The sequence below is a fragment of the Nelumbo nucifera genome, chromosome 2, assembly GCF_055504915.1.
Source record: "Nelumbo nucifera cultivar China Antique chromosome 2, China Antique-T2T, whole genome shotgun sequence".
In the NCBI taxonomy this organism is placed as follows: Eukaryota; Viridiplantae; Streptophyta; class Magnoliopsida; order Proteales; family Nelumbonaceae; genus Nelumbo; species Nelumbo nucifera.
Window position 1 is genome coordinate 91,070,423 of NC_142650.1, and position 14,335 is coordinate 91,084,757.

At 38.3% G+C, this 14,335-nt stretch overlaps 1 protein-coding gene across 2 annotated transcripts in view; it reads left to right on the forward strand.

Moving 5' to 3' along the window:
* LOC104590047 (uncharacterized) overlaps nucleotides 1-11,424 on the forward strand; it is a 32,990-nt gene extending 21,566 nt beyond the window's left edge. For both annotated transcript variants that reach the window (XM_010248561.2, XM_019196434.2), the window contains one exon: nucleotides 11,103-11,424. In XM_010248561.2, coding sequence (XP_010246863.1) covers nucleotides 11,103-11,290 — 188 coding nt within the window. In that variant the 3' untranslated portion in view covers nucleotides 11,291-11,424. The remainder of the gene's footprint in view (nucleotides 1-11,102) is intronic.
* Nucleotides 11,425-14,335: the final 2,911 nt, after the last annotated feature.

The following is a 14,335-nucleotide window of genomic DNA, read 5'->3' on the forward strand; positions in this document are numbered from 1 at the left end:
CCATAGGGTGAGTTGGGAGGTGGTGACTAGGAGCAAAAACGTAGGTGGACTAGGGCTTGGGAATATTAGGAAAAGGAATTTGACCCTTCTGGGGAAATGCTTATGGAGGTTCCCACTAGAGAAGGAGAAATTATGGGCTAATGTAGTGGTAAGCATCCATAGGCTGGAGCAAAATGGATGGGATGCTGGAATTCGAGCTAGGACTACAAGTTGGACTCTAAAATTTGGATCCCCACCCCTACTGGCTCATTCTCTTGTGCCTCTTTATTCAAAGTCTTAAGCTAGTCCACCAGTCCTGTAACCCTCCCTTTCCCTGTTAAAGAGGTTTGGTGCAAACCAATTCCTCCTAGGGTTGGTAGTTTTTTGCTAGGAAGCTTTTCTGGAAAGAATCAACACTGGTGATCTGCTCCAAAAGAAGAGACCCAAGACATGTTTATCCCTTCACAGGTGTGTTCTTTGTAAAGCTGAGTGGGAGACTGGCTTTCACCTATTGGTGTCATGCCAGTTTGCAAAGTCTATTTGGGAGTGGGCTTTCTCCCTCTTTGGGTGTATTTGGAACCCTCCATCAAACTTGGAAAGTCTTTTCTCCCCTTCTTTCTTCAAGTGGCGTATGAAAAGAGGTAGGAATGAGTGCGTCTTGGACTTTATGGGAAGAAAGAAACTCCAGGATCTTCTCTGAAGTAGAGAGAGGTGCTGAAGAACTGAGAGAAATGATCCATATAAGGGTTGTACAGTGGCTGAAATCCTCAAAGTTGTTCACAAATTACGCAGTGGATGACATGTTGAGGAAGTGGGGTGAGATTGCTAGTTGCACCCAGATCAAAACAAGAATGAGTGTGTCTTGGACCCCTCCACCAACTGATTTCTTAAAACTAAACTTTGATGGGAGTAGTAGAGGGAATCCTGTACACTTGGGGATTGCGGGCATGTTTAGGGATGAGAATGGGATTTTTTTAGCCCTGTTCTCAGGCCCAATTGGAGTGGGTGACTCTCTCAGAACCAAGATCTATGCAGTTATGAAAGGAGTCCAGAGAACTAAGGAGATGAATATAAGAAAACTTATAATTGAAGGGGACTCGGAGGTAGTGGTAGGGTGGCTCCCCTTTGTAATTATTTCTATGATTAATTAATGAAATGTATTATTGATAAAAAAAAGCATATGAGAACATTAGAGTTGAACATGATGCTTCTGGCTACCTCCAAGATATGGCTATTTTTTCTCTCAGCAACCCCATTTTGCTAAGGTGTACAGGGACAAGTGCTCTGATGAATGACTCCATGATCTAGGAGATATGATGCCAAGGGTTTTGCAAAGTACTCCTTGGCATTATTGGATCTGAGAATTTTGATCCTAATTTCAAATTGGTTTAGTACCATCTGATGGAAAGATTGGGTCAGAGAAGGGACTTCAACTCAAGAGTGCATAAGGTAAACCCACGAGAAACGGGTATAATCATCAACAAATAACAAGAAGTATCTATACCTCCCCCCCCCCCCCCATAGCAGGAATATGATATGGTCCCCAAACATCTGTATAGACAATTTCAAAAGGAAGATCGTTTCTTTTATTGCTCAAAGAATAAGTTGATCTACAATGTTTTGCAACTTCACAGCTTTCACACCTCAAACTAGACACTTGGACTGACTCAAACAAATTTGGAAACCGACTCTTCAAAAACCCCAAAGACAAATGACCTAATCTGTTATGCCAAAGCATAATTTGACTCCAAGATTGAGAAACAAATAATCTCCCAACTTCACTCTCCTTCCCCTGTGGATGTTGAAGTAGGTAAACTCCATTCGTCTGATGGCCAATCCCAATCACCTTCCTCGTTTTCAGATCCTGAAAAACATAACGATCAGGGAAAAAGGTCACTGAACAGTTTTGATTCTTAGTAGTGTACTACTAACCGAGAACAAGTTAGCACTAAGCTTAGGGACATGCAAAACTGAAGACAAAGAGATAGCATCAGATAGTCGGATGTCTCCCTTGCCAAAAATAGGCACAAGGGAGCCATCAATAATAGATACTTTGTCTCTGTTAGAAGATAGACAATAGGTGGTAAACAAGGTGGATAAACTAGCCATATGGTCGGAAGCACCTGAATCTATTACCCAAAAGGGTCTAGTGTTACTTGGGGCTGATGTATGATATGTTGTAGCTCTTGTACCTGAGTGAACAAAGGCTAAAGTGGGAGTAGTAGATGTAGCTGATGGCTGAGATGAGGACCCAAAAATACCAACTTCATTCTCTAATTGTGTCAAGGCAGCCCGAACAGCAGCTAAGGCATCTAGGATGTGGTCCTTGTGTTGGAAGTGGATGCACTGTCTATAATAACTACCACATTAGCACTTTCCTTCTTGTTTCTGAATCTCACTAGCATCAGATGGGAATGCAACTTCCAACAAGTGTCCCTGGTATGTTTTGGCTTCTTACTCAGCATGAGGAGTTGCTAGTAAGTGATGTTATTAATCATGAGAGACATATTTGGGAGGAGAATAAGATTCGTAACTTAGTTCCCCTCAATATTTGGAATGGCATTAGAACCATCTTTATCCCCTCTAACTCAAATGAGGATATGTTGATTTGGAGGTTGAATCCCAAAGGGCACTTTACTGTTAAATCGGCATACAAAGAAGCTATTATCATGCACAGGGGTCAAAGTGATTTTAACCTTTAGGTCAACAGGATTTGGAGGCTTAAAACTCCTAAAATCAAAACCTTTTTATACCTGCTGCTTAATTCTAGGCTGCCTTCTAAAAGCTTCTTAAGGTCTTTAGGTCTCTCCATTGATGTTGGTTGCAGTTTTTGCGATGGAATTGAAGACATCGATCATATTTTTAAAAATTGTACTATTGCTAAACAAATCTAGAATATCTTAGACCCAAATATTAAGGGGCCTAGTGAAAACGACTCCTCACTTCGGGAGTGGTGGGATGGCTTAGTTTCCAATTAGACTGGTTCTATGTTCCTTGTGAAATCCTGCTTTATCTTGTGGCAGATTTGGAAGAATAGAAACGAAAATACCTTCCAAAACCATTGTAGCCACCCTTCGGTCATCATTGATAGAGCTTTGTCTCTATATTTTAATCACAATGTTGAAAATTGTTCTAAATCCAGTATTGTACAGAATAAAGATTGGAAGCCAATCAAATGGAAAGCTCCAAAAGGGAGTTCTATCAAAATTAATTTTAACGCGTCCAAAAATAATAAAGGTGATTGCGCAATTGGTTGTGTTGCAAGAAATCAATGGGGGATTGTTCTTGAGACCAAAACTTATTTTATTGGGAATTCCTCAATTAATGTAGCGGAGGCTTGGGCTGCGTGGGAGGCCAACAATATCGCTTTTTAACTATAGGGGTCTCCCCATCTTCATTGAGGGAGACTCTCTTCTTGTGATTTTGTGCTTAAAGAACAAAGTGGACTGCCCGTGGAGATTGAAGACCATCATCAAGGAGTGTTTGAAGCTGGCTGGAGATTTGGAATATGGTGTCACCTACAACCATGTCTATAGAGAGGCCAATCAAGCTGCAGACTGGATGACAAACCAAGCTCTTTCTTTTCCTCTCAGCACTCTTAGTTTTTGCCCTCCCTTTATCCTTAGAGACTTAAGTTCTATTTGTTTTTTTTATGCTTGGGGCCGAGCTACCCCCATCTTGTGTAGCTCCTCCTATAGGCTGAAATGTCTCTTTTATCTTCCTTTCTTCGTTTCCCTTTCCTTCTCCCCTCCAACCTTAGATTTTGTTGATGCTAAGGCTGATTCTATAGGCTGAAATGACAATATAACCTTTCTCCTACTCTTTTTACTGTGTACCAATGAATATGCTTGAGGTAATGTCACACTCTCCCTAGTAAGTGGTTGCTGTCTTACAATGTCAAAATTTGAATTTAGACCAACTAGGAACTCAAACACTCTATTTGTTCCAATCAACTTTTTATATGTTGTTGCATCCCTCTGACTTTCCCATTCAATTGTTTCCAAGTGATCAATTTCATGACATAGGGATTTTAGAGTAGCAAAGTAAACTGACACTGGTTTCTCCCCTTGCTTAAGATTATTCACTTCAAACTTCAGTTGATAAGCTCAAGCAACATTAAGGGGTTGGGAGTATGTCTCCTTCATGTTGTCCCAAATCTCCTTGGCTGTTTTTGCCCATAAGTAGTTTCGGCTGATGTGAGGCTACAAAGAATTGCATAGCCAAGTCATCACCAAATAGTTCTCTTGAACCCATTTGGGATGTGATATGTCATCCTTGGCTGGCTTCTTTGTGTCCCCGGTCACATAGCCTAATTTACCTCTACCTCCAATGGCCATCATTGCTGATTGGGCCCATTCCAAGTAATTGGTTCCATCAAACCTAACAATGGTAACCTGAAAAGAATTTTCAGTCATGCTACTAGTCCCTAAAAGTCCTTCCCCATGAGTCTTCAGCTCACTTCCAGCCTTCTCCATCCTATGTAGAGCACTAACAGGTCAAGACTTCAAGAAAGTAACCCAAAAAGAACTTTTATGCTGAAAACCCCAAGGAATTGAAAGAAAACAGCCCAGAATTCATTCACAACTAGGAACAGTCATCAAGAACTCATTCTCAGCTGATAGTCACCTTCCAAGAAAACATCTACAGTCAATAATCAACCCCCCAGTTCATCATCAGTCTGAAAATCAGTCTTTGAGTCCAAAAAACTGATCGTAGGGTTTTAAAAAAAAAGGAGAAAACAGCAGGGGAGACAAAGATTTAACAAGTGCTGCTCATAGAGAGGCTTAAACTACTTCTAACCAAGATCGGCCTTACTAAAGATTGTACCTTTCTCAGAAGAACACTGATTGCCACCTCAACTGAAATCCTAATCTGGTCTCACCTGTTTTTTCTGATTCTTCTTGGTAACTGGGCAATCTCCAATTCTTATTTATACTTGTGTCTTTACAAAGAAATAGAATTACTCTAATACCTCTACTAACTTCATAGGAAAACAAAAGAACAATAAATATGGCCCAACCAACCCAACTACCTTAACTATAAATAAAGAAACAAACAGAAAAATAAAGTGTGGGACTGGGACCACACACACTAATAGTCTATCAACTATCTCTACAACATTCAGTTTATTGCTTGCCATGCAACATGAAAGAATGACAATAGTGTATACAAGCCTGCTAAGAATAACAAGATGTACATACATGAATGTCCATCACCACAGACTAGTATAGATATTATCATCATCATCATGCATGCCTTATCCCAACTATATGGGATCAGCTACACAAGTCCTGTTTCACCAATCTGTTCTATTTAATGCCATACCCACTATTTAATTATTAGTGCTTAAATCATTTCTTATTACTACCCATGTTCTTTTTGATCTACCCTAAAATCTTCTAGCCCTTTCAATGTTGTAACAAATCACTTCTAACTGGTACAGTTAGTGGTCTTCAATGCACGTGCCCAAACCATCTTAGTGTACTCTCTTTCATTTTATCACCTATTAGAGCTACTCCTGGGTTCCCACGGATAATTTCATTCCTAATCCTATCCTTGCTAGTTTTCCCACTCATCCATCTTAGCATTTGCATTTCTACTACATTTATTTTTTGGGCATGTTTTTTGACTACCCAACACTCTGCTCCATACAACATAACTGACATTACAATTGTTTTATAGAAATTTCCTTTTAATCTAAGTGGTATTCACCTATCACATAGAAGTTCAAATGCACCTCTCCATTTGCCCATCCTACTCTAATTATTTGGGTGACATCCTCCCTTGTTATGAATTATTGAACCAAGGTTCCAAAAATGGTCACATTAAGTTATGGTCTTGATTTACACTCCTATTATTACTAAATTTACATGTCATATAATCTATTTTAGTCCTCATTTTAAAACGTCATCTTTCTAAGGCGTTTGCCTATAAGCTTTATTTTGCATTTAATCCTTTATTAGTTTAGTCAATTAAAACAATTCCTCCTAAATATGTTTAGTTAATTCATATATGATCAGTGCAAATAGATAAAGGCTAAGTGTTGAACCTTGGTGATGACCCATAGTAACTGTAAAATTTGAAGTCTCTCCCATTGGTGTTCTATGGTTGTTGCCCCCTCATGCATATCCTTAATTAGGTCCATATACCTATTTTGAACCATATTCTTTTTCAAGACCCACCATATTATCTCTCTAGGATCTCTATCATATGCCTTTCTCTAGGTCAACGAACACCATATGAAGAACTTTCTTCTTCTCCCTGAACTTTTCTATCAATTGTCTCAAAAGAAATATTGCTTACATGGTTGATTTCCCTGGCATAAAGCCAAATTGGTTCTTTGGTACACTTGTTTCAAGTTGTAATCTTTGTTCAAGTATTCTCTCCCAAAGTTCCGTAGTGTGGTTTATAAGTTTAATCCCCTAATAGTTATTACAACTTTGTATTATCACCTTTGTTCTTAAACATAGGCACCATACTGTTGTTTCTCCAATCATCAGACATCTTCTTTTCTTTCACAATCTTATTAAGTAGCGTGGTTATTCACCACAAGCCTACCTTTCCATACTTTTATCGGAATACCATCAAATCCTAACGCCTTTCCTTTCATCTTATTTAGTGCCCCTTTTACTTCAGTAAGTCTAACTCTATGAAGGTACATATTATTTTTAACCCTACTAGTATTGCTAGATTCTCTTCCATTAACACATTGTACTTGTCGTTCATTTAATAATTTTTCAAAATAGTTTTTCCATTTGTGTTTGATTACCTTACCTTTTTGCCAAGATTTTTTTATCTTCATTTTTAATGCACCTAACATGGTTTAAATTTCTTCCTTTTCTTCTCTTAGTTTTGCTAGTTTATACATTCATTTTTCTCCTCCTTTAGTGCCTAATTTTTGGTAAAGCTCATCATAAGCCTTACATTTAACTTCACTCACTTTCTTTTTAACTTTTTTTCTTATGGTTTTATATTTTTTCAAGTTTTCTACTTAAGCTTTTTGTGATTCTTTGTAGCATGCTCGTTTTAATCTAATAATATTTTGAACCTCTTCATTCCACCACCATGTTTCTCTAGTACTTTACAACTTCCTCTTATGTTCTTCCAAGACATCCTTTGCTACTTCATTTATATTGTCTACCATATCAAGCCAACTATCATTAATCTTCCCATTTAAATTCTAATTTCCTTCTATTATCAATATATTTCTATATCGAGCTAGCTTTTCTCCTTTTAAGTTTCTCACATAATTCTTGGACACCCAAATTTTTCTCTGTTCCTCTTCAATTTCCTAATGCACACATTTACCATCAGTAGTCTATATTGTGTTGTTAAGCTTTTTCTCAGAGCAACTTTGCAATGCTTACACATCATTCATTCTGTTCTCCTTGCAAGAAAAAAAAAACTATTTGACTTATGTTTGACCCACTTTTAAATGTTATTAAGTGTTCATCATTTTTTTCGAAAAAGGTGCTTACAATTGTCATATCATAAATTACTGCAAAATGTAATATTGTACCTCCTAATTCATTCCTCTCCCCAAACCCAAATCCTACATGCACCATATCATATCTTACTCTTGATTTCCTTACATGCCCATTTAAGTCTCCTCTTAAAAAAATCTTCTCTTCATTTGGAATTTCTTAAACCTCCTAAGTTTTCCAAAAATTGTCTTTTAACATTTTCTTCTAAACCCACTTAAGGTGCATAAGCACTAATTATGTTAATGATTTCCTCACCTAAAACAAGTGTAATTAAAATTATCCTATCCCTAAATCTTTTAACATTAACATTTTCATTTTTTAAATCCTTATCTACTATTATCGCTACACCATTTTTATTATTTACCTCTCCTATATGCCGCAATTTGTATTCATCAATTTTTTTGGCCTTTTTATCCTTCTGTTTAGTTTCTTGTAGGCATGCAATATTAACCCTCTCCTCTTCATAGTGTTTACTAATTCCATAGTTTTTCCTATTAATTTTTTACATCCCAAGTGGCTAAACGAAGTCATGTTTATTGGACTAGTATAGATATGCTAAGTCTTTCTTTCCATTTTTTTATTGCTTCATGGGGTTATACAATAGGGGGTAGCTCATCCCCAATGCCCATAATACCCCCCCCAATATACTTAACTTCCCTTGGAAGTTGGACCAAAACCTGACATAACCCCACCCGGGACCCCTTCACAAAGCAAACAAAGCTCACCCCAAACCTTTTGCAATTGAACTAAACATTCTCTTTCTTTTTCTTGGCATACCTATTCTTCTTAACCATCTTGTTGATTCCAACCCCAAATAACCCCCTTTCAATCTATCAAACACCTTCAAAATTGGCACGGGTCTGCTGAACCTTTGGGATGACCTTGACAGCTCTTCTTTTCTCCATTAAGATCACTAATCCTTTCAAGCTCAAAGAAGCATTCTTCTCAAACACCTACTTCGCAACCAAACCATCTCCCTTCAGTTGCTTAGGCTTTGCTTCACTCTGGAGTCTTATCACTCTTCTCCCACTCTGCCTCTAGATAATCTTCAACGGGGCTTAAAAAGCCCTCGCTGTTCTTCAGGAGCGCACTAGACCTTTCTTCCACTTCCCTAAAGGCTTTCATTGCAAAATCCTCTGTCCAAGAAAAAAATCTTGGTATCTTACTTAACCTCTTTAGTAATAATCTTTTCCAAATCGGCTTTCTTCTCAGCTTCATGGGTCTCATCCAATTTGATCTCTTCATCCTCCTCTTCATTCTCCCTCTCCAAATCATCCTCAAGGGGTTTCATTCTATATTTCCTTCTTCTATGGAATACCTTTGCTCTATTAACCTCCTTCCTTTTGTTTCCTTCCCTCTCCTCATCTTCTTTAACAAAACCATCCTCTTCCTTCTCCTTCCCCGAACAATCCTCATCGTCATTTGCTCCCTTCCTCAAACTGATTTCCTCTTCCCCTTCCACTCCTTCCAACCCATTTGAAACTCCCTCCCTTCCGCTTATAGTAAACAAATTAGAACCTTCCTTGATCTTTCCACCAAACCATTGAATCTGTTTGCCTTCCTTAACTGCTTGTGTTTTGCTGGATCCAACAGTAGTTTCCCCTTTGTTCTCCTCTTCATTGTCTCCCAGAAATTCCTCTTTAGCAACCAGACCCACGGCCTCTCATTGCATTCTTATTAAAGGAGAAGAAGAAAGACTGGAAAGTTCATTTAATATTTCCCCTTTCTCACTGGTCACGTGCTCCCTAAACAGTCCATGAGCCTCCTCCATGTCTAAACTATTATTCCCATTATTCTCATTTGACCCACCATTTTTTCCAGCCCATCAGCTTTGGGCTTCACCATAACAAGCCCAACCAAGTTACATAAATTTCCCCCCATGTGGTCCCTTACCTTATCACCTTCATAAGTTGTATCCCGATCCACAACCCAACTTGACCCATCCACCCAGCCCAACTCCTCTTCTACCGCTCTCTTAGGCTTCTCCACCACTCCTTCATGCATCTCCACCAAGTCTTGAAACTCCTGCACATGCAAACATGCACCAACTCCACCTGTCATCATTTGAAAACAAGTATTTTTTGAAAGCTACCCTTCTCCAAGTCCCAATTCGAAGAGACTTCAGCCTGCACTGTTCCTTTCACATTCTCCAGTCTTTGCTTGGCCGAAAGTAGGTAAGTACCATTAACTCTTAACCCATCGATACCCTGAAAATTATGTAAGCATTCCTTATCAGTCCCTTCGTCTTCCTCCCTGCAAGCTTCCTTCCACAGAAGCTTCAATGGAGGTTGCTAACTGTACAGAGAAGAGAAGATTTTTGGCCATCACTTTCACCTCCTAGGAATGTCATCCAGCTTAACTCCATTGATGAGTAAAGCTGCTGAGTGCAAATCGAAAGTGAAGCCTACTACCAACTTCCCTCCACAAATTGATGCAATGGACATGAACACCTCTTGCTTCCAAAGATGGAAAGGAAGTCCGACCAAACAAACAGTAATGCCATCTTCAAAAGACGGTCTTTGCATTGGACAAAGAAGACCATCTTGAGATCAAAATATTACCCTGATCTGTCTGTAAACTTACTGCATCCAACTCCACTTCTTCAACCAAATCAATAAGAGCTTTTCGTTTTTTAAAAGGTATGAAAATTACCTTTAAGTTTTAAACCTCGACTTACCACCTCTGCAATCTTCTTCCAATCCTGAACCTTCTTCAATTCAGCCACCAGCATCTTATCCCAGTTCTTTCCTTCCTTAATGTCCATCTTGCAATTCCAGTTCCCTCTTGCAAACACTATGGTGTTTTCTTACTCAACCTCCACCAGAAACAAGAAAACCCTGTTTTTCCGTTTTAAATTTCTTGGCTGTAACAAGCATATTCTCTAAATAAACAGTGAAGCCTTCCAAGATGTTGAATAACCCCACCCTTCTCTCATTCTTCCTTCTGGGAAACAAACCAGCAGTTTCCAACCTTTACCAAAAAGTTAAAACAGGGCAATGAAGTTACCTCTGTTATTCCTCCTCTCCGCCTCATACCTCCTTCCTTTGGTCTCCTTGTAACTTTTTTCAATCCAAACATCTATCTTTGTGTATAGCCATATGCAACAAAATTCTTGAACCACACAACAACCTCAGCTCCAATCAGAACCACCCACGATTTCTCCAGTTATAATCTTCAGAGAACTGTTCCTCCAACTCTGACCTCTTTGAATAAGAGATTTTTTTGCTTCAAACTGCAAACGAACCTTAACTACTTAATAAACATAAATTTTCAAAAACACCAATATGACCTTTAGGCTCAGTTTGGAAGGAGTACAAATGCAAATATGTAGAGTGCAAAATCTTGTATTTTATATTATTTGATATATATTTGCACTGTACATATTTGTATTTGTACTCCTTCCAAACTAAGCCTTATATGCAAGATGCATCTTCACCCTCATCAACACCACCCTATAGAACACTTGATAGCTTTCCTTTTCATTTTCTATTTAGTTAGTGGAATCTATTTGATGTCAGCTAGCAATCAAAAATTAGCATTACAGGCAAATGATTGTCTCATAAAATATTGAATCATTTTGGAATATTCTTCTTTCTTCATTAAGTCGATTACACTATTTTCTGTCACTCCCTTCTGCAGAGGTACAACCTGGAGATGAAAATGAGATTCAACCTCAAGATAACGTGAACCAGCATGTTGAAAACGAGAATCAGCCAGAACCTGGTGCAAGGGATGGTATAAACTGGTGGGGGATTGCAAAGGAGATCCAAATGATTGTTGTTGGATTCATCACTTCCCTCCTTCCAGGGTTTCACAACATCGATTAATTCTCTGTATAGATCACCAACTTCATGGAAATACATTTATACTTGATTTTGGACTAATATTCTTTCTACCATTTCAGGTATAATACATAATTATAAAAAAAAAGGTATAATACATGCTAATTATTTCTTTTGTATCCTTTTTCCCTTTTTCGTGCCGGGGGTATTTATTTTTTCAAGGCAAAAACGAGAAACATCACTGTTATAGATGACAGCAACCAAGGCGGTTTAATTCAACTAGGACAACTAGATCAACTAACAATTTGTTGACTTGGTCCACCTAGTCAGCCAAAAAATTACTCTTTAAGTTGAGGTATTTTTCCCTTTGAAAGTTGAATAATTTCTCATCCTAGCCCAATTAGTCTTCTCATCAATATCATAACTTTGTCTTTCCGGCAGTTATCATACTTAAAAACTTGTAACCAATGAACCAGTATCATAAAGGTGTAACTAACCAATCACAGTAATATTTTATTAAAATTCACCGAGGATTGAGTGATGTGGTTTGATTGGTCAAAATTCTTTCAGTATCATGTCTTTCCAACAGTATATAATTGACCTGAACGGTTGGACTACTTGACCCATCATCTGGAGACAAAGTAGGGATGTAACTTGAGTTGGCCCAAATTAGCGTTCTACATTGAATTCAATGGTCAAACCAATGAATTGTTTAAACCGTTCACAAGTCATGGTTTAGACCAATTAAAACCTTCAATTTAAATTTATTATATGCAATATGTTATATTTATATACATGGATTCGACAATGATACCAGAAAAGCTTACAGCTAATCAACTGGAGTGGAGTGCTTTGATTGGTCAAAGCTTTTCCGGTATCATAGATTTTCCCTATATACATATATCAACTATGAAAAATGGAAGTGAAATAACGGAGAAAAAGATGAGACCTGTGAGGCAGAGAATGAAAGGGCAAAGAGAAATTAAAAGAGAATTATTGGTTAGTGAAAGGCAACAGCAATGGCAATGGAGATGGTAGCAGTTCTTAAACAATCTCTCTCTCTCTCTCTTTCTCTCTCTCTGATCTAAGGATTTGGATTTCTCTGGTCTGATTGGTTCAACCCAGATGTTTGAAACTTTGAACTATTTACCCACCATCCAGAAAGAAAACTGGTTGCATCTTTAGTTTGGTTTTCTAAACATTGATTTTCACGTTTTGGAACCTGTTAGGAATCGTGTAAAGGAATTACACCATTCATATAATTATTGATTTTTGTCTCTAAATCTATGAAGGGACTGTGATCTCTTTAAATCTACAAAACGATTTCACCCACAAATCTGCATAATCAAAACTGCTACTTCAAGGTACCAATCTAGGAAATTTCAATGCCAGTTCCAATAAAAGGATCTCAAAGAAATCTAGGCCCCATTTGGTTTGCAGGAATAGGGATCTGGAATCGGAATTGGAATGGGTTATTCCAATTCCAACTGTTTGATTGGGTAGAATTGGAATCTCATTCTCATTCTTGTTGGAATGGCATTTCACATTTGAGGCCTTGGGAATGAAATTTCATTCCTGCTGATTCCAATTTCCATTCCCATTCCTATCTGAACCAGACTATGAGAATAAACCATTCCAATTCAAATTCCGATTCTGACTACCAACCAAACTGACCCCTAATTAATTTCCCATACGTGATATTACTAATCAATTACTAAATCTGTCCTCCCGAATTTTTTTAATGGATGAAAATTTTCTCAGCATTAGGCTGCTCTAATAAATCCTGGGGATTTTTAAAGGAAGCCCAACCGTTCTATTGGTATCAAATGAAAATCATGCTAATACAATGGTTATGGATATAGAAAAGCCATCACGTCACTGATCTTTGCTTGAGAAACTTGGGAGGACATAAGAAGTTGACACAGAGTCTTGACACACCACTCGGGTACAAGCAATATCAAAGCCCACGACTGTACAGCTAGAGAAAAGAAATGGTCGACTATACATCAATGACCCATCTTGACATCTCCATGTTGTCTTGGAAGTTGGGACAATCAATGGAGTGAAAGTTTCATGTAGAAACTTGCCAAACCGCAGAGAGGGAATAGAGTTCGGAGTCCATTGTATGCTCGCAATCTGTTAAATCAGAGACAGGATTTCCCGAAAGCAAAAACCATGCAAACATCCTGAGATCATGGCATCCAGCTGCATATTGTGAGAGTTTGGTTTCAGTCAGTACAAGCTGGTGCTCACACCATTCAAACAGTCTCTTGCAACCTTACATTGGAAATATTTCCCCATGAAAATAAATCACACAAATACAGAGATATTCTTAATGCAAGGCTGTAAATACTGAACAGGCTTTGCACTGACTGAAGCCTATCTCATATTATGAATATCTCCCCATGAATTTAACATACAAGCACAGGAGATATTTCTGACTTGTGGCTGTATGCCATGCTCTCAGGGTGTTAACATGGTTTTTGCTTTCAGAAAATGATTTGCATTCTTAAATTTGTATTTATTCTCATTTGCACCCACTGGCAATACAGATTTTGTATTCCAAAAATTGATGCAAAATTTGCACCTTTCTTCTTACATCAAGTCCCTCTCACATAAAGAGGGACCATATCATCTTGTTTCTTATCTCACTCATACAAATAACCTTCCATACTCTTTCTTACAAGGCTATATAAATGGGCTCCACAAGAGGGGTAGCCCTCCCCCAAAAGGTTGGATCCCCCACAGAAGGCAAACTCGGCCCCAAATCTTGGCCACAACCAGCTAGAGACTTTACCAGCAGTTTGGGTGGCACCTTCTCTCCCTTATAAAGTAGAGACCACATTATTTTACTTCTCACAAAGACAGTCAAATATGAAGCAAAAGTAAACCAGACGTGCATTCAACCTACTGCACTCCATGTATTTACACCAGTGCAAAGCACTACAAACTGAGCCTAACAAATCACTGCCTACCTTAACCTTACAAACAAACACAACAATCACATGTACTGATGATAATTACCACTCAGACTATAGCGGTGTAGGTGGTGCAACTCTTTCCACCTCTGCTGTGCCTTTGGACTTCATG